The 22,174-nt window shown below is 39.3% G+C and overlaps 1 protein-coding gene across 1 annotated transcript; it reads left to right on the top strand.

Moving 5' to 3' along the window:
- Nucleotides 1-15,673: 15,673 nt before the first annotated feature.
- Nucleotides 15,674-16,024, top strand: LOC149203064 (uncharacterized). The gene has a single exon (XM_089401756.1). It carries the CDS (start codon nt 15,674-15,676, stop codon nt 16,022-16,024), a length of 351 nt encoding a protein of 116 aa, XP_089257882.1.
- The last annotated feature ends 6,150 nt before the right edge of the window (nt 16,025-22,174 follow it).

The raw sequence follows: 22,174 nt of genomic DNA, 5'->3' as shown, positions 1-22,174 counted from the left end.
GACTAACTACTGAAACTGCATAGAGCATAGTCCAGCTTGGCCTGCTGAGGACTGAAACTAGGTAAAAATGCATTGCAAAATTCTGGGGGCGAACTGAGGCACTACTTCTAAAAATTGTACAGAGCAAGCCTTGGAGGCTAGTGTGAGGCAAGATCTATGAAATTTCTGGGAGCAAGGCAAGGCCTTCCATCGCAGAAATGCATAGTGCAAGCTGAGCAAGGCAAGGTCTGGGCCAAGGTAGCTAAGACCCACTGACGGGCGTCTGAAAATAGTAAGGACTGGATGGATGTGCGAAATTGGGTGCATACATGAGTGAGTAAACATGCATGTAGTCAGCGAGTGCAGGATTCAATAAAACAGGAAAAACAACTAAGTGTGTGAAGTGAGTCGCTGCAATGGCGACCGCTAGTGTAGAAACAATGTCATGCTTGTGACAACAAGGAGATGCAATGGAAAACTTGAAATGATGCTTCTAAAAGATAACATGCATTAAAATGACAACAGGTGTTCAACAAAACCAAGGAAACAACACTCGCACAAATCGAAATTCAAAAAGCGACAGAAAAGTAGCAAAAGACATGAAAAGCGGACTTACTGAGAAAAATCTGAGTTGAGTGTGTCGAAGGTTCCTAGATGGGTGGAGAATGCTAGATCTCCAAGATCGAAGTGAAGAATGAGCTCTGAAGCATCAAATAAATAGTTTTGACAAGATCAAGGCTTATGACATGCATGCCACAAATCTAGGAAAAAGCAACACTTGGCTGGAGTTTTCTAAAATGGCCTTTGCATGTAACCTCCAGCTGCAAAAAGTAGATCCCTAAAATCCAGGGATGTTTTTTTCTTTTTTGGGAAAAAGCTACCCATGCATGAAAAGCAAGATTTCTCAATCCTGGAGGGAACCGGTCAACTTGGCAGCACATGCAACGAACTGTTGGAGTGACTTCTGCTCAGTTTCTGGGCTGAGTGGCTCCGGCTTCCCCTCAGGCTCTACACAATTTTTGGATTGAAGCTAAGAGTACCAACGAGAACTACGCAAATTCTGAGAGCAAGCCCAGTGATTTGCTGCTCTACGCAATTTTCAAGGGGAATGCAGTCTGCTTTCTCTGTGCATTTTTGGAGAGAAACAGGCTGCCTTGATGCTCTGCGCAATTCTGAAGAGAAAATTTGGTTTCCCTCCAGTTCTACGCAATTATCCAAGGGATCACAAGAGCCAGTTGAATACCAAGTCACGTGATGTCAGCTTGCGGGTGAAAGGCAAACAAGTTAGAAAACACAAGGTGATAAGCCAAAGAAACTTAACTGAAGCATATGTACCTAGACAATGCAAGACATGATGCTAAGGATGGTTATTAGGGAGGATCCAAAACGAAGCTAAGGCAAAATTACGGAGGATGTTTGTAGCCGCTACAACACATTTTAACCCAAGTTTCCCTAGGGAGAATGTTTACTTGGGAGCTAAAGTCAATAAAAAATTCATTTGTGATGTTGCGATTACCTTCTAAATATACTTGCAGATCATAATCATCTTGCATATTTTTCTATGACAATTTCCAAATGTTTTTATACAATCTCTGTTCTTTATACTCCAAAAAGTTGAGAAGTTCAAGAAGGCGACCAACCAATTATTTTTATTTAAGTAAATGCAGGAGTTCATATATGGAATCTTCATGATTTATAGTGTTTTGATATCCTTTATTTTGAATAATTTTAGTGTCTCATGTATTAGTCACCTCTCTTAGTCTAGATTAGGGTATAGACTTATATTATTTAATGGTCAACTAGGAGTGTCCCCTTGCATATGGTTTTGTTCGCTAGATTTTGTTATTGTCATAACATGTAGATTTTTATGATTTAAGACTTCCTATTTAGGATAGTGTGTACTAGATTGATATTTCTCTTATTCATAATTTTCTTCAGCATAGTCAATCAGTTATTTAAAGAGTCATTGCCTACTCCACATATGTTACAATATTTTCTAGGTCTATTCCTTTTTTCGACAGACAATTGGGGGTAGGTTGATCTTCTTTATAGAATATAAAATAGTACAATCGACCTCTTCTACTACCTTTTCCACCTTTTGTGAATCCTCCTCCTTTTCCTTCTCTTCCTTGATATCCAATTCTCCCTAACTATCCTCCATGTCATTGATAACCAATATTTTGCTATGTATTTCGGTCAGTTGTTTGTGTGATAATTGGGTTTGTTCCAATGATTTAGATGAAATTCTTGTGTTGAATGGCTTGGTTCCTCATAGTATACACCATTTTGCATTTTCATTCTTCATATTTTGTGGGAAATTTCTTGTTATATGATTTGTCAAAGTTTGACAAATATCACATAGTATTACGTTTGAATTTTGTGCACTTCTATTTCTTTTTCAAATGGATCACCATTTACAATTATCTTTGTATGCCCTTCATTTTTGTATTTTGCGCACCAAAATTCATTTATTTGGATGCCCAAACTTCTTAGTGATTGTTGAATAATTCTAACTTTTCTTCCAAGCTTTTGTGAATCAAATATGATTATTTCAAACGATGGTCATCAACAATTTCTATACAATTATCATTTTATAATGCTTCCTCAAATGAATTGACATGATGCATGTGTAGTGATCCTATGATTTTTTTTGTAATTGACTTTATACATACCACTACACTAGGAGTTGTTCATCTACGTGAAAAGGAATGGAAGTTGAATTTTCCACTTATGTTAATACTACTTTGGTCAATTTGATGAGGTTTATTTCCTTGTATTCTTGACTATCTTGATATGTTTGGTAAGTTGTATCTATATATTTGATGAATCTTCCTTCTTCGGGACACATAAGTTCACCACAACTATACATTGAGTTGGAATCTTCTTCCTCGGTAATTAAATTTGGTACGGAGGTTTTTTTATGAGATCATTGAAGTGGAGTGTGATATTCTCATCATGTTTTATTTCCCAAGTTTGATCTATGGGTGGTATTTTGATCAATATTCTACCATGCAAGTTTCCTTGTAAATTGACTCTATACTACATTGAAGAGAGTTGGGGATCCAAATTTAATTTTTGGTGGAAAACTTCACAAATACAGGAACTAACATCTTGAGGAATAGGAAATTAACACAACACCACATCACAGTCATCAATATCCATAATTCCTATATTATTTGCAAGTTGACAAGTACCATTTATTTCCACAACCGACAACAAGTTATTACTCATCTTAGGAACTATCGAGGAAACCCCTGTCGAATCTAATTAGTCTCTACCAATCTTGGATGATTTTGGCACATCAACTTGCTACTCCTATAGTTTATTTATTCTTTTTGTCTAGGGTTGGCTTGTGCTACACATTTCCCCTCATTTCCTTTGTCTTTTGTCGCTTTCGATTTTTTGAATCCCAACTAAATGTTTATGATATTACTTTCGACGTGTAATATTTTTCTTTGACTCTTCTTCCAATGTATATTCTCTTTTATTCAACTTCATCATTGATGTTAGCATGCTATTCATCATTGCATTTGATTCATTCAACTCCAACTAAGGCATTTCACAAATCAGTGACCCCCCACCCCACCCCCACCCCCCTACATGAAATTAATAATGGTGATCATAATTACTATTTTCATTTTCTTATTAAAGAATCCAATGTTTCTATTGTAATTTTATAGTTGGCTTCTAATATTTTTCACCAATTATGTTTCCTCTAGTATTAGTTGGTATTTTCAGGTAGAAAATGCAATGGCGGTTAATATTTAATATTAAGATTGACTCCCTTTTCTAGAAAAAAATTATGTGAGAGAGAAGGTATGCTACTTAGGAAACTACCATGAAAATCATCATGAAATCTCCTTTAAATTTTGTCAACTAACAATCTTTCTTTTAATTCTTTCTCTTCATAATAATCAATCATTGCATATTTTCTTGACCCACCCATATAATTTGTTCGACCTCTATTAGTGATATTTAACATTAATTTCTAGTCATTTTCCAGTATATTCATTAGCAACACGATTAATATATTTAATAATTTCTTCTAGAATGGCCTCTAAAAATATCTCGTGTATCACTATGAAGAACCAAACTCTCACCTATGTTATCGTTAATTTATTTCTTCTTGTGTAGTTCTTGAGATAGTTCTCGGTTTTTGCTCTCACCACTCACGAATTTCTTCCAAGCTCAACAACTATGTATGCATATTGCTCAAACTTGGGTTCAAGAACTACCAATAACAAAACTAATGTTGTAATCTAGGGACTTATGGTCCTTTCCCAATAGTGTACCAATAGATAAATACATATTATTATACAAATTAACACATATATGCACACATAGATGAGACAAAGGAGAAGAAAACATAAGTAGTGGGAGACTAGCAAATAAGCTTCTTTATTATTTCACCACAACAATTACAATAATTCCTCCTTATCTCTCTCTATCTCTTTGTTACATTATATATGATATTCGGTTACATGGTAGTTATAATTCTAACTACGTTAGTATGTCAAACCAACTATGTGATTGATCGACTTACATTTTGACTTAGTTAGTTGACCTAACTATGTAGTCAATTGACTTATGTTCTAACTTGAATAGTCCACTGGGTTTGATTGTCAGTTATAGTCGACATGTTCAACTAACCTTTGCAACAACATCTTTTGTCTCATACACACACACAAAACTAAGGAGGCCTTCCTTTTGTATGATCTCAAATTCTAAATTTATTCTATTGTAAAAGGAGGTTTGCCCCTCAAAGAAGCTTAACATCAATTTTTATCTCTTTCTCAAGGTTTTGAGTTACTTCTCACTCTTTTTATGCTATTTTGGTTGTTTTCTACAAACAATATATTGTTTCCTCCTTAGATATCATAGGTCCAAATATAAAGTGGGGTAGGATATGTACACCTCTGTAGACTAAGTAATTAAATTTCTATGTGAATGAAGTTTCTTATCTTACAAACAAGAGAGTCTTATATGATAATTTTAAAATCTCTCTAGATTATACCCTTACAATTAAATTATTGTTAATATTAGTTACTAGACAATATCTTTCTTGAATAAAACTATACTCCTACTTATATAGTAAAATAAAACTATCTTATAATGTTTTTGAAATTTTTTTCGTTGCCATAAAATCTCATCTCATCCCTGAAGTAACATGTTTGATCCCCTAGGTATACATGTATGAGTTATACCATAATTTCACATAACATCCATTATAAGTATATCTTTTGAAATCAAGTTACATGATTTTTATTTTTTTAATCAGGTAAAATTTTTCCTTTATATTTTACATTTTAATTATGTAACTCAAAATCTACGAGGGTAAAATTCTATGGTGAAATTCCCTTTTAATCAAATAGAACTAAAACTTTTTAAAAAATCCATACAATATTTAGGGGAGAATTTTAGTCGAAAAAAATAGAGTTTTTCCACAATTAACATGCTCTTTGAAATCATGTTACACTTGGAAATAATGGAGAAAGAATTTATTGGTTGTTTAGATTGTGTTTTTATTTATGACTTAGATCTTATTCTCTAGGGGTTTGCTTGATCTCCCTAATTGAATGTATTCATTTAAATTTATGTATCTTTGATTGTTTAATTAATGAAGAGACAACGTTGTTTGGAAAACTCTAAGTGCAGCTTGTCTCACCTGTGAGCTGCGTAATTCATTCATTAAATTTGGTCTACCTATTTTTAAAATTGGTATCAAAGTGCAAGGTTCATCTTGGGTTTGTGATAGTGCTTGGTGAGGTTGTGTGTTAGCCTTGGAGAATCTGTTTGTGTATTTGAGAATTTGTATCTACCACATGCGAGGAGAGCCAGTCGAAAGGACTATGAGTCGAGTCTTCTTGGTGGAGTGTGGAGAGATTGTTATTTTTATAGGAAGGAAAGCGATATGAGGAGGAGAGTTGGTTGTAGGGAACTCTAGGACTGTGATGTCCGTTTTAAAAAATGTGTAGCATTAAATCTCCACCGTAATTGGAACTTCTCGCTTGGAAGAATTGAGCAACTGGTGCATGTAGGTTGACCTTGGAGTTGTGGCATCAATCATAGAATCAATGTGGAGTGTTTGGAGAATATGGTTGTAGAATTGATGCACAATGGTGAGTGTGAGAAAAACCATTTTCAACTATGAGTGTGGGAGGCCTGGTGTAGACAAGGTCGAGATAATATTTGTGACATGATAGATTTAGCTAGGAAGTGCTATTGAGACAAGGTTGAGAGCAGTTGGATCGAATTAGAGCTGACCTGAACTCTAGGGAATAGAGTCATGCGCTAAGGAGCAAGGCCGAGAGCGTTGAAGGCGATATTGAGTGTCAGTGGGCCATTGTTTAAGGATGGCTAGCATTGAAGGCAGGGCAGATCAATTTGGCGTGTTGGATTGTGTGCACCCTGTGAAGAATTTGTAGAAGAGCTGATCACAACAAGGAGAGTTGATCGCAACCACAGGTATTTGTTTTATGAAACCATCACACTTTGCATTAAGATAAAAGTGAGATGAAGAGAAAAAACTTATGAAATCATTCTTTTTCTCATTTCATCGCACCTATTTTGTGTTGAAAGGTGCGATGTATTGGTTTGAATAAATAAATCTAATGTGGTTTGAATCTACTCTCTTTGCATTTCTATTATGCTTATTCAGTTCCACTGTCATGTCCATAGAGAGGACAACCAACATATTCATTAGAAATCCTTAATTTATAATGTTCCATGCATAATAAGTATGGTTTATTCCTATTATTTGGGAGATCGAGATTAATAATGATATTGTTTTTTTAGTTGGAAATGCATTGATTGTCTTCTCATAATATTAAAGAAAAGGTAGACAATGTAAGCAGACTTTCTGTCAAGATGATGAAAGCACTTGCAGAGACCTACGTGAATGAACCTAATAAATTGGACATATAATGTTAATTAGAAATTCAAGTGCAGACTCCGATGGAAGGATATGGTGTTTGGAAAATTACAAAGGACAAGAAGCAAAACAAAGTGTTGTTGGAGGTGTGACAACTGCATCGATCTAAGACTGGGAGAAGTGAGAGAATAAAGAAAAGGTAATATTAAGGATGTATGTGAAAGACACTATAACTCCTCATATTCATGAATGAAATGGAAGACTTCTAATGAAACCTATACTAAACTTAAATATTTAGGTATGAGACCAAAAATACAAATCGGGTCCAGGCTTCCACAAAAGTAAGCTTCTTTACATTAAAATGGAAAAAATGAAATTGTTAGTAATTTTATTTCAAGAATTAAAGAGTTGAAAGATAAGATAGGAGATATAGGAGAATCAATAGCTAGTACTGATCTTGTGACAATCACTTTAAATGGAATGTTAAAGGACTATTAGATGTTTATTACAGTCTTGCAGCAAGGGAGAAAGCTCCCTCTTTTGAGGAATTGACAGGTATACTGATGTAGGAAGAAGAGAGGCACGGGAATTTGAAGCCTCATAATCCAGACTTAGCACTTTTGGAAAAGAAGAAGTTCTTCAAAGGGAAACAAGGAGAAGGAAGTAAAGGTGGAAGTCCATTTCTGAGAAAGCCATCTCGAAAGCAAAATCAAAGTATGTCATCTGTTAGAAATGATTCTAGAATGAAATGCTTTTATTGTGGTAAAAGTGGGCATCTTGCCAGAGTTTTCTATAATAAGAAAAGTGATGAAGTTAGGCATAAACATAGAAAACGTTCAGGACATTTTCAGGAGAAGCCCTAAATTTTGATCTCAAGAATCTTAAGTTGTGTGTGTCTAATGTTTCATTGTCTATTAAAACTAATGATGTTAATGCATGGTTTGTGGATTCTGGAGCCTCGATTCATATGACATGTAATAGGAGTTGGTATGAGAATTTCAAGGAAACAAGCAATGGTGCCAACATTTATCTTGGAGATGATCATGCACATCAGATCAAGGGATATGGAGACATTTTAGTAGCATTTCCAAATGCAAGTGTTAGGCACATTCATAATGTTACGTGTGTCTAATGTTGCATTTTATGCTAAAACTCATGAAATGCATGGTTTGTGTATTATGGAGCCTCAATTCATATGACATGTAATAGGAGTTGGTATGAGAACTTCAATGAAACAAGGAATGGTGCCAACATTTATCTTAGAGATGACCACGCACATTAGATCAAGGGATATGGAGATATTCCACTAACATTTCCAAATGGTAGTGTTACGCACATTCATAATGTTATGTATGTGCTTGGGATTAAGAAAAATCTGATCTTTGTGTCCACAATCACAAACTAGAATTTGAAGGTTGAATTTTTCAAAACATGTTGCATTGTAAAGGACCTACTAGATTATTACAAACCTATTGCTTCAGGAGTCAGAGTTGGAGGCCTATACAAGCTAGATGTCACTAATAAGAGTCATCAAGAATTGACTTCTACAACTATGTCAACATAAAGTCTTTGGCACCAGAGGTATGTTCATATCAATTATTAAGATTTGTTGTTATTGCAGAAACAAAAAATGGTTGAAGGAATCCCTATGTTAAAGAATGAGTATGCTTCTTGTGAAGGTTGTGCATTAGGAAAAATACACAGAGATGAATTCCCCTCTAATTCTGATAGAAGAAGAAGAAGATATGTATTAGAACTTGTGCATATTGATGTTTTTGGACCAATGCAGATGAGATCCTTAGGAGGTGCTTATTATTTATGTTGTTTATTGATTATTGCACTAGGTACACTTGGGTGTGATTCCTTAGGGATAAGAGTGATGGTTTTTAGTATTTCAAAGAATTCAAAAACATGGCAGAGAAGAAAACATGGAATTTCATAAAAATCCTCCACTTAGACTGTTGGGATGGGATCCATAGGGCCAAATTTTGTCAGTAAAGTCAAATTTTGGTAATAGTTTTTGTGAAATAATGTAAAGTCTCCGTGAAATGTGGAAGCGAAGTGTGAATCTAAGTAAAGGTTCAAAGGGGCATTAGTCCCTTGTATGGGTAGGTGATAGGTAAGTTTTGAGACTCACCCATGGTTCGCGGGCCATGGTATTGTAATGGAAAGGCTATATATAGTTTAGTCATAGCTAGGCTAAAGGAATTTTGATGGAGAAGTGTTGTAAGGGAAAGGTGCTAAGGCAGGAAAGGTATCTTTCCTGTAATGAACTACTCGGAAGGGGTAGATCTGCACGAAGGCAAATCTAGGTCATAAACGCTTCAGAATATATTATTTATTATGTGAAAGTAGTGAATCTGTGTCTTTTATACCTATTAAGTACAATCAAGTATCTTCACGAAGGTCTGAAAATCATCTCGACAGAGTTGTAGTAGCTCCCAATCGGAAGGAATAGGTTTGCGCGAAGGCAGATCTAAGCTATAAAAACCTTATAAAAACCATCACACAGGCCTCTGGATGTAGAAACCTGGTTCTAACATCCTGAAATACTGCTCTGGGTGAGACTGCAGCTTGCGCTATGTAGGTTCTTGCCGAAAGGGCCAAAAGTTAGGGTTTTGTTGGTTGGTGCGAATAACTCTGAACCTAGGTCAGGCCCACTTAATCCAACAAATGGTTCTGTTGCGGGGACCAAGATCAATCTAAGGAATGCGTGATGTCAAATATGTGGTTCCCTACCAAGAAAGGAATTGAAAAGTGGCTCAATCAAAAGGAACACGCATTTGTAGCTCAGGAAAACAGAAATCCTCAGTTATCCAAGGAGCAATGGTTGAGTAGATACCTATACTCAGACGAAATCGAGAACTTTTTTTGTTTCTTCCCTTGCGAATTGCACAAGTGGTTGTCTAGATTGGCAGACGATCAGGGCACATGGAGACTTGATGGACCTACTGTGTGGACCCCAGAGTTGTTGAGGTGCTTAGAAACTTCAGAAAACAACATCGCGCGGGCTGTTGATCACTGGATTGATCGAACACTCAGAGCATTTGTGACTGAGTTCGTGATCGACACAACTGTTAGTTATAGTGAAGCAGAATGCAGGCTCTTCAAAGGATTGTGAGGTAAGTGCTTACAATCTTTGAAAACTTGGATTAAGATGTTGTTGTGTGAAAAATGGGTTATTCCATTACCTTGATGTTTGGGACTACGCGAAGCGGAAAACCCTTCAGGAGGAAAGAAGAATCAGGCTCTGAATATAGTTTGCTATTGGGATCCTTGTCGAGTGACGATGAAGGAACGATTATGAACACACCGTGAAGTGTGATACAATTGGTAAGTCAGGGTATCCCGCAGATACCTCATTCATCCACTCCACCTCCACCTCCACCTCCATCGCATACACTTACACCTTCACCTCCACCTCCACCTTTCCACATGTCGAATGCAATGAAGATGTTGATCTTCAAAGGGTTAGGAAGCGAAGACCCCGAATAGTTATGGTTCGTTGCAGATGTTGTGTGGACAGCATAACAGATCACTGATCATAATATGAAGAAATCACAACTGGTCACGGCGCTGCAGGATAGAGCATTGACTTGGTATATCAAGTACTTTCAAGATCACCCTATCGCGACGTTGGTAGATACTCAGCAAGAATTGAATCACGAGTTTAAGAAGCCTAAATCTCAAGCGCAATCCATTACAAAGTTTAACGAGATAAAGCAAGTGGTGAATGAATCCTCGTGGGATTTTGATCAGAGGCTAAAATGTCTGATTCGACAGGCTAATATGAACATGACAGACGAGAAACACAAAGATTTGTACATTGGTTCGTTGTTGCCCCACTTAATATTACCATTGTCACAGTAGAAGATAGTAACACAAGAAGAAGCTCTGGAAATTGTGATGAGGCTGGAAGCCTCGCCAATACGAGATACAAATATTGGAGTACAACAGATTCACTCGCAGTTGGAAAATCTGCACCTATAATTGCAAAGCCCGAAGAAGGGAAAGGAAGCCCAGCCTAAGGTGCACGCTAAAGTTTGGTGCTTGAAATGAAAGGGCCATGGACATGATAAGGACCATTTCCCAGTTTATCAGAACTATCTTATTGGGGTGAGGGGGTTGTCCCCTTGAAGCTGAAAAATACTGTTGGGTCGAGCGCAGGAGTAGCGCCATGGTGCGCTATTTGTCAGGTTACAGGACAACATGCGACAGACAATTTTCATCTACTACAAAAGTTTGTACAGACCCCTTAGCATTTATTTTGCAATTTCTGCAAGTCTGTAGGTCATGATGAGCGTCATTGTCGAAGTTATGAATTGATGATGGATAGAACCCCTACCTAGTGAATGCAGGCAGAAACTCGGCCTCCAGATCAGGGTGCGTGTGTATTGCGTGGAGGATTCCAAGGCTGAGGAAGAGGAAGAGGAGGAGGGTCTAGTAGAGGTTGTGGACAAGTTATTTTCTATAATTGTGGTGAAGCTGGACATTTTGCGTGCAACTGTCAGAAACCAACGCATCCATCTTGTCAATATTGAAGACAATTCGATCATATGATAGAGGATTTCCCGATATTGATAGCAAAGATGCAAGAAAAGAAGACGCATACCTAGTAGCCTACGCAAAATATCCAAATGATGAGGGCAGAACTGTGCGAAGAAGATCACAGTGTTAATATAGTAACGCGTAGTGGTATGGCCATGGGTGAAGATAAGGGGAAGCAGGCAAAGACTGAAGGATGGGTGCGCAAGGCAACTAAAAAATAAGTTGGGTTCGAATTCAACCAAGCTAAAGAAAGTTTTATGGAGGCTAAAAAGAACTTCGTTGACACTTCTACATCTAGAATTCAAGAGAAATCAGCTGGAAACAATGAAGTACAATATGTGGATCCTTTGATGTTAGCTACTTTTCTAAAGACTTGTATGAAGTTGTTGCGCGATAAGAAGGCGGTAGAAGGACTCCAAGAGCTAATAGAAAACTGTGCGGGTAAGATTAAGCTTCCTTTAGAACATCATGCTATAAGGAAGCTAGGTAAGCATAAGAAGCAGACAGGGCACAAGATGAGGCTGACCACGCAAATAGGAGAGTATGAAATGGACCAAGTAATCTTGGATCTGGGGTCAGATGCAAATGTGTTGCCTAAACAAACTTGGGAAAGGATGGGGAGACCTGTGCTGCAATGGTCTCCTATACAGCTATGCATGGCCAATCAACAAAAGATTATTCCTATGGGGCGCCTGTATGGGGTAACAGTCGATATTGAAGGAGAAAGTGCTCTGGTGGATTTTGAAGTAATAGAAATAGTAGATGACAACAATCCATATCCTACGCTACTAGGAATTGATTGGGCCTTTGACATGGATGTGGTGATTAATTTGAAGAAGCGGAAGATGAAATTTGAGAGGAAGGCGCTCAGGGTTATTGTGCCACTAGACCCTGTTGAAGGAGCGCGCTATATTGAGCCTATTTGCAACTTTGTGGAGGATGATGATGATCTAGACTAGATATACAAGATCACGACGTGAGACGAAGATTGGATCAATCCTGCAACCAATGGATGAATTACATGGGATAGGGATAGTCCATGTACCTTAGACTCGGATGAATAACTCGAGCACTGGCAGAATTGGTTGCATGATGTCTCTACGCTAGGCTGCAATATGATGACCAAGTCACTACAATGTCTATCAACAGAGGTAAGAAAGCTTCCACACTATGATGGTTTGAATGAAAATTTATTTCTTTTTGGATGAATTTGAAAGGGAAGTTCCCAAGGAGCATCGATTCCAAGCCCCTGAATTGGCATTGTGTGCTACGCCTGCCTGATGGTGGGGTGCACACAAGGAGAGTTTCACTGACTAGAAGGAATACAAATAGATGATGAACCTCAAGTTTGGATATGCTAACACACAGAATACTGAGAAGTACAATGGGAAGGATGACCTGCGCGAACCTCTGGAACGGTGGATGAAAGATTGGGGTGAAGAACCTCAACCAGAGTGGGTTCATGTTTTCTTCCATACATTAGATGCTATTCCCATGAATTGGTATTTGGAAACAGAGCTTCGCCATGGAACAATTGAATGGGATATTCTGCGGGAAAGCTTCTTATTAACTTTCAACTTTGAGGATGGATTTCAATGCATTGGCGAGGCGCTACAAGAAATTAAGCCTGATAATTTTAGAATGCCTGAAGAACCTGTGGAATGGGTGCAGCCAGACTGGAGTATACAGCTACACCACAAACTGGAATGCTACAGTATGACTGCTGAAAAAGAGGAGGATGATTTAAGAAAAATCAACATTCTCGAAACTGAAGGTCAGTGCGAGGTTGAAGGACCTCAGATAGAGAACCCTGTTGTAACAGAACCGCTGAAAACCTGGCAAGTAAATACTGGATTTGACGCAAAGCCCAAGTTCGCGAAGATAGGAGACTATTGGGATGAAGATACAGTCGATAAGGTGGTCGAACTGCTATGCGAATATCAGGATCTATTCCCAATGAATTTCTCAGACCTGAAAGGTATCGTAGGAGATTTGGGTGTTATGAAAATTACTTTGAAACCTGATGTGAATCCAATCAAACAGAGACCTTATCAGCTCAATCAAAAGTATAAAGAAAAGGTGCGAAAAGAGCTTGATAAGATGCTGGAGGCCGGAAGTATTGAGCCAGTTGAAGAATCTGATTGGGTGAGCCCCATCGTGGTTCAGGAAAAGAAGTAGTGTGGTGAAATTAGGATATGCGTAGATCTGAAGAAGTTGAATGATGCAAGTGTGCATGATCCAATTCCAACACCATTTACAGATGAAATGTTAGAGAATGTTGGAGGACAGGAGGCTTATTAATTCATTGATGGGTTCTCAGGATACCATCAGATTAAGATCATGCCAGAGGACGGTAGCAAGACAACCTTCGCGATGGAGTGGGGTTGCTTTCAGTGTACAGTAATGCCATTCGGGCTGAAGAATGCACCCACGATCTTCTCAAGGGTAGTAATCGTGACGTTTAAGGAATTTATTCATAAATTGTCAGAGGTATTTTTGATGATTGGACTGTGTTCGGATTCGTAAACTGCCATGTTGCAAGTCTGTGCCTTATGTTGGATACATGTTGCATATACTAGATTGCACTAAACTTGAAGAAATGTTTATTCTGTGTGCCTTTTGGAATTTCTCTAGGCCATGTAGTATGCAAGCAGGAATTGATGGTGGACCTTGCGAAGATATCAATGATTGTGAATTTAGAATCCCCAAAGAATGTTAAGCATATGCGCGCAACGTTCGGCCACACAAGCTACTATAGGAAGTTTATCAAGTCTTATGCCTAGATAACTGCTCCGATGGAGAAACTCTTAAAGCAGGATGTGACTTTTTGTTGGTATGAGGAGTGTCAACAAAGTCTGGATGTCTTAAAGGACAAGATGGTGACTGCGCCCATCTTAGTATTTCTGGATTGGAAGAAAGAGCTCCATGTGCATGTAGATGCCTCATGTATCGCGTTGGGTGTAGTATTGACCCAACCTGACGCAGGTGATATTGATCATCTAATAGAATTTGCTAGTAGGAAACTGTCAAAAGCCGAAAAGAACTATTCCCTTACAAGGCGCGAAGGGTTGGCGATGGTCTACGTGTTGCAGAAGTTTCGAAATTATTTGTTGGGCGCACACTTCAAGATATATATAGATCACTCCGCTCTCAAATACCTGGTCAATAACCCTGTGTTGGGGAGGGAATCTGTAGGTGGTTGTTATTATTCCAAGAGTATGAATTTGATGTAATAGTGAAGCCCGAAAGGTTGAATATGGGACCAGATCATCTATCTAGGATTGAGATAGGCGAAGAAACAACCAATTTGAAAGAGGGATTTCCGGATGCACAACTCTTTGCTATGCGCGTTGCGGATGATCATTTTGCAGATATAATTCAGTTTCTGACTACTAGAACAGCCTAGAAGGATATTCTACTCAACAAAAGAAGGAACTAGTGGTCCGCACTACTTCTTTTTCTGTTGTAGTGGGACATTTGTATAAGATGGGAACAGATGAAATATTGCGTTGATATGTTATGGAGTTTGAGCGCACTAGTATCCTTATTGAAGCACATGGAGGAGTGGCGGGAGGACACTATGCAGTTAGATCGACCATGCAGAAGATTATGCGCGCATGGTTATGGTGGCCGACAGTGCATAAAGACTCTAAGGCATTTTGTAAAGCATGCGATGCTTGTCAAAGGACGGGCAAGCATTCACAAAGAGATGAACTACCCTTAAACCCTCAGGTTTCGTTCCAAGTATTTGACACATGGGCAATTGACTTTGTAGGTCTGATACAACCACCAAGAAGGAAGACAGGCGTGCGGTACATTATTACTGTGACATAATACTTGACCAGATGGACGGAAGCAAAACCAGTGAAGGATTGTACTGCTGCTACAACTGCGAAGTTCTTGTTTGAATACATCTTAACGAGGTTTGGGTGCCTTGAGGTATTAATGAGTGATAGGGGTACGCATTTTTTGAACGAAACAATCAACACGATGCTCGAAGAATTCCAGGTGTACCATCAAAAGGGTACGCCCTATCATCCCCAAGCTAATGGTACAGTGGAAGCATTCGATAAGATTCTGGAGAATGCATTGACAAATATCTGTAACGGGAAGAGGAATGATTGGGATGTGCGCATACCAGCAGTCCTATGGGCATATAGGACAACATGCAAGAAGTTGACAGAACAAACCCTGTTTAGGTTGGTCTATGGGATTGAGGTGGTGATGCCCATGGAATATATTTTACCAAGCCTACGAATTGCATCTTTGATAGAAATGACGGATCGCGAGACCTTGGAGGAACGGTTCGTGCAGTTGATGGAGTTGGAAGAAGATCGGTTTCTTACAGGATTTCACCAGCAAGTACAAAAGAAATGTCAGAAGGCCTGGCATGATAAGTATATTAAGTTGTACATTTTCAAGGTGAACGATTTGGTTATGCTCTATGATAGTAAGTTGACCAAGTTCCTAGGTAAATTTCAAATGCATTGGTTGGGACCCTATGTAGTCAAGGAAATCACAGACGGTGGCGCAGTTCAGATCGTGAAGCCGAATGGTGAATTATTTCCTGGAAGGGTGAAAGGAAGTTGGTTGAAGTTGTATACAAGGGATCCTACCCCTGTGTAATGACTATATGGTAGCATGACACTCTTAGCGCTCCAGGTAGCTGCAATGGAAAGCAAGATTATAAACTATACTGCCCGAAGAAGATGAAAATGCAATAAAGATGTTGCGCGATGGAAACAAGTGGTATGATAGAAGAAGCTGCGATAGAGCAGCTACAAAAGCAGAAGCTGCAATGGACGAGCTGCGCCATGGGGGTTGATGCCGTGCAGGCGGGTCCAAAAGTAGTAGTTGAAGTCACTGTTCATGATTGGATAGCGAAAATCCCGTTAGGAGGAGCGAGTAGGTGACATACCACCAAAGATGCATTTATGATCAAAAAATGGATGGAATGGTCGGATTTGAATTCAAAATCACCTACAAATCTAGCATGTTGTTCTACTGAAGAACATTTTTATTTTTGAAAGATTGGTATAAGCCCTCTTGTTTTCAATCTATGAATCGATAGACTTGGGAGGATTTCGTTGCAAGCCCGACATTTGTGAAACTTCTTGAGTATAGCCAGAAGCTTATCCTTGAACAAATGTTTGTGCCAACAAGTTCTGAAGCCGCTGTATCTTAAGTAGAGACCCCTGAAGTTGTGTCAATGGAAGCTACGCCATCCGTGCATACGACGCCAAGGTCACCTAGGTCGAAGCAATCAACTGCTATAGAGAAAAAAAAGAAACCACAACCTGTACCGGTGCAGCAGTCACTAAGGAAGAACCCTGGGAAGGGTCGACAAAAAGAAAGAAAGGACAAGGCAAAGTAGTCGAAGAAACCTATGGATTTGCATGTAGAAGAACTCTGCGACGGAATGGAGGAATTGGATGTTGGTGAGGGTGAGCATCTCACTAGGATCCTGACGTATATCCCTTCGTGGAAAGGGAAAATGAAGGTAACCAAGGACCCGGATTTGGGAAAATTCACGGTCTCTATGCCGCTGTTACCGGAAGAAATGGTTTTGAAGGCGTGCTCTTAGTGCATATCCCGGTGTTAAAACTGGAGGATTGGGATCTCACTAACCATGATAGATTTCATCATTTGGCCACCAATAAATACATGACCAATATTTACTATGAAGAGACTGGGGTCATAAGGCTAGAACCGATGAAATGGGTAAAAAGCGTCGAACAAGCCAGATTGTTGCATATGTTGTGTGTGCCACACTTCCACCTATCAATTATGAATACTCTCTATGTGCATCAATTTCTCGCGCTGGTGCATGATGGGTATTTGTGGTTAGGCGAACCCATCCCCATAACAGATATGTTGATCCATAGAATTACAAATTTGCCCTATAAAGGGGTGAACCTAGCTAAGGAGTTTGAAGGTAAGAGCAAAGAGAAGGAGCTTGTGGATGGGATGAAAACTGAGTTCGGGCTAGTTAAGAAGTCATGCAGGTACTCCATCTGCTCTATTCCATACAAAGTGGTGTAGTTTTTCGCTCAGATTTTGGCTGGGAAAATCATGAGAAAATGTCGCACAGACGAGTTTCAGGTGCCAATAATTTCACTGGCTGCACAACGCACAAAGGGGGTGCAGTACAATTGGGCACAGTACCTTTGCAAGGAATTTTTAGCTAATTGCTGCAAAGCAAAGGAGGAAAGAAAGGCATTTCACTATGCCTAGCTCCTGCTATTAATTGTATTAGTTGCATGGCGACTGCCGAAGGATAGTCAGTTCCCTCCGCAGGATGAAGATTTACTGGAGGTAGCAAAGTTCACTTCACTGTGGGTGACAAAGGATCTGGAGAGGATCACAGAGTCAAAATAATTCTGGATATTGGTCGAAATGGACCTCCGTACAGTGATAAGTTAGAGGCTAAGGTTGTCTCCAACCTTGTTTGAACAACTCCGGGCCTTCGCATAATTTAAGGTTGATTTTCACAATGTATCTATCTGTGCGAGGCGAAACCCTAAGAATATATGGCACAATTTTCCATACCTAGTAATAGAGGCTAATGTACAAGAGATTTTGGGGTCATGGACAGCGGAGTGGTGATAACCCACAGATCTGGGTGCAGATATCAGCAAAGGCGGAGAAGGCTCTTCCACACAGACAACAGCTACACAAAAATGGAAAGAAGTAACACGGGATTTGGCCGAGTAGAAGAAGAGAGAAGTCACTGCCAAAGTAGCAGCTGCCAAGGTAGCTACTGATGAAGAGCGCGTTGCAAAAGAGGGCACAGTAGAAGTCAAAGCATTGACTTCCCAACATAATGAAGAGTAGGATCAGTCTGAGAAGGAAGGAGGTGGGGGTGACGTGCAAAGCACTCCCTTCAGGCTATCAAAGTGCCAAAAGGAGACAACTTCTGGACCCAAGAAGAAACAAAAATCGGACAAGTAGGCACCTAGGAGCTCCCATCCCCATAAGGCTAGTAGGTCTATGGTGTTCTTGGCAACTCCAAGGAGCTACCATCCCCATTGGAGCCAATGTTAGTGTTAGTCTTTTCATACTTCCATCAGGGATCAAAATATGCTCTTTAGGTCATGATATATGTATCCACTGATGGTTGTTTTCTCTTCAGCTCCTCCCTCATAGACTGTACTTGTTAATCCTCCTTCATATTGTTTTCAGTCATGGTTCATAAACAATTCGCAGTCCATTTCATTAAGTCCTAGGGTTTGATTTCATTAGGTTTATGGTTTCATTACCAAGGTCAAGAAACTGATTTTCAAATGCCAATAAAGGTCAGCAAGGGTATGAGGATGATCAATAAATTAGGCATGATGGCCTGGAAGTCATAGCCTACTGAAAATATTATTTTTGTAACCTAATGTAATTTTCACCTCAAAAACATGTTTTTGAGGTTTTGAGGTGAAAACAGAGTATTTCGAATTTATTGTATTTATTATGTTATTTTAAGTTTCTATATGTAATAATGGATCTCAGCTGCATCAGAAGAATTCTCCCTACTGCAAGACACACCAACACTACAAAAATCAAGTCAGTTTGAGCATTTATCCACTTGCAAAGACACAATGAGAAAAGGCATTAAAAAATAGAGTTTTGAAAAAGACAAGAAACATTTGAAAGTGGGTTTTTCAAAAGTGAAAAATCAAAATGGACTCCTATTTGAACTCTTAAATTTCATTTTCTAAAATCATTATATTCATTTAGCAAGCAAGGAGTACAAAGATGAGAAGAAAAGGCAAAATTCAAGTGAGTTTGGGCAAAAGAAGATTGGCACTGTGCGTTGGCTAAGCGGTGCTGTGCTTCTGAGTAGAACAAGTCGGCGCTACGTGTAGGAGACAAGGCGCTGCACATAGAGACAGGCGTTGTGCGTCTAGAAAATTTTTGCAGTTCAAATTAACACGGGCTCTATGCATAGAGCCAGGCGCTGCACGTCTGGGCAAAGGTGCTGCGCGTTGAGCAGCAAGCCTCCAAAACCTCCATAACTTCAAATTTTTTTTATCAAATTGTCTGCTCTTTTCCTCTTTCCAGGTAAGTTTACCCTCCTCACCTTCATTTTTTGCTTACACATGAAATTCATAAGCTCCATTCTTCATGATTAAAATTAAACCCTAGTTTTCTCTATTCATTCTACAAAACCCTAAATCCCTTTGTTTCTTCCCATCACCTATCATTAGAGCTAGAAACCCCTCTTTACATCACTGCCGGTCCCTTCATCTATATTCCTTCATTATATCCCTCATTCTAAGGCCCCCCCCCTCACTCTCATAATCTACCCTAATACATCCCTTTACTCCTAGAAGACTCCCACTCATTCCCTTTATCCCTTTCTAGGAGTGTGCCACCAAAAAACCTTGCAAATATGGATAAAGAAGACTATGACTATGAAGAGGAAAACACAGCTAGTGACAGCTCAGTAGATAGAGCTAAGCAGCACAAAAAACCTCATAAGGGAGGCAAAATTACAAGAGAAGAGCCATCAAACCTTAGGGAATTACAGGCTTCTCAGTTGGTTGTTTCATGTTTTAGATATCTTGGATGCTATGAGTTCTGTGAACAAGTGGAGAGAGTCCAATACCACCCGGAGCTCACCAGACTCTTTGTAGCTCATCTTCAAAACAACAAAGTGACTCTTGCTGGGGTAACTTTCACAGTTTCACCATCCATCATTTCAGATGCCACTAGGATTCCTAATGTTGGTGAGAAGTGGTATAAGGCCCAGGATCTTGATGAACATTATTATGAGCCTTAGATTAAACCTCAATACAAAAATCAGGTGAAGAGGGTCTTCCCTTTCAAATTTCTTGAGAATAAGTATGTCCCCTTTATGAGAATCATCATCAAATATTTCACTTGTGAGGGCAGATTCTCCAGGTTGTACACTTACCACATCAGGCTCCTCATGCATTTTACCAGGGTGAAAATGTTAAACCTCCCATACTTTTTGTTCAGGAACATTGAGAAGATGGCTTATCTTGTGCAAAAGAAGCCATACCCTCAATAGATGAGCAACCTCTACCACTACTCCTTGATCAAAATTCTTGTTCTTCATCATCTCAGTCTCCTCAACATCCCTTGGGAGACATTTATTGCTCATGACATATTTAGGGGTCCTCAAGTTCCTTCACCAGTGTCTCAAGAAGCAGGGGGACCTTCCAGTCAAGTGGAAATGGGAGAAGAGATCAAGGAGACAAGAATTGCTGAGGTGCCAATTCACTTGACCTATCAAAGGGGCACAAGGAGATTATTTGTAGCTGCTAGGCAAGCTTTTGCTCCACAGGATGTGAAAGGGACCTTGCCTTCTTCATCAGTCCATAGGCAAATGCTAACTCCACAGGATGTGGAAGGGGCTTTTCCTTCTTCATCGACACAGTAGGTACAGGTACAACAGTTATACAAGGGAAAAGAAAAGATGCCAGATGATGATGACAAGGAAAGGGACATTGACTTGGCAGAACATGATGAAACTGAGAAGCATGACATTGAGACCATTGATTTAGAGGCTCAGGAGAGGGAAACAATAAAGGACATCATCATACAGGAAAAGAAAGCTCAAATACAAGCTTTTATGGACAACCTAGAGAGGGCCAAGTATGTCATCACATACTTAGAGTAGGAAAACAAACAATTGAGTGACAAACAAGTCCTCATGGAGCTGGAAGTGCTCAAGGCAAAATGACAAAGTGACAAAGAGGCTCATGTCACTTTGACTCCTATTGAGCAGGAGATTGAAAAGGATAGGGAGATTTGGCTTAAGAGAGCCAATCTACACCTTGAGAAGCTACTACAGAAGGCCAACATAGATAATCAGATGATAAGGCACATGGCCTATCACTACAGGACCCGAAACACGATTTGCAATATGAGGGTCAAGAGAATGAAATCTAAGCTAAGGCGAGCCTTGAAAGGCAAGAAAGAGGAGGATAGACTTAGAATGCTGGTTGAAGCCTCCTTGGCTCATCAAATCACATGATGGTGGTGCTTCACACAAATTTTGGGCAAGTTTTAGGCAAATTTTGTCATTTTCAAAATTTGAATTTTAATACACAGGAAAACTACCCAGAAGCGCAGTGCCACCAGCGCCGCGCTTTTCTTGGGGGCATCCAATGAAGGAATGGCTTACATTTTTGGATTCAGGGCAGTGATGACATGCACCCTAGTAAGTTTCAAAGTTTTTGGAGCAGAAATGGTCCACCAAAAGGTTTAGAAACACTCTAAAAATGACCTTTCTGCCACTTTGTGGACACACAGAAGAAACCTTGGGAAAATCAATTTTTGAGGGGTCAAATGAGCTCAAAATGCAGAAATTCTAGGTGTTCTAGAAAACATACTTGAAGACCTTTCCAATGAGCTATCATGGGCTCAATTTGGATGCCAAGAAGGTCTCCAAAATGGGCCTGAAAGTGGCGCTACATGTTGATTCATTAGATTAAAGATTGTTTTGAGGGCAATGAATCAATTTCCCCTCTTTTAGAGGCAAGTTGTTAGGTGGCCTGGAACCCAGTTCCTTATTTAGAATTTTTTGAAACAACTCCTCTTCTCATTGATTCGACCCCTGAGGCTAGGATGAGTGGTTTTGATGCCTATATCATGTGCTTTCTTAGTCATTCGTAAAGGTTGGAATCACGTGGTTGCTTAGAGCTTGATTGTACATCATTGTAAGCAATTTGGCAAGGAGATTAATAGGATTTGCAGCTATGTTTATGGCATCCCTGTGGTATGGAGTTTTAGCACAGTTTCTTCTTTTGTAATCATTTG

This window comes from Pinus tabuliformis, chromosome 2_1, assembly GCF_031772625.1.
Source record: "Pinus tabuliformis cultivar Carrire ecotype Pingquan chromosome 2_1, CPIR1, whole genome shotgun sequence".
Taxonomy (NCBI): domain Eukaryota; kingdom Viridiplantae; phylum Streptophyta; class Pinopsida; order Pinales; family Pinaceae; genus Pinus; species Pinus tabuliformis.
The sequence above is the reverse complement of the archived record's forward strand: the minus strand, read 5'-3'. Positions and strand labels throughout refer to the sequence as shown.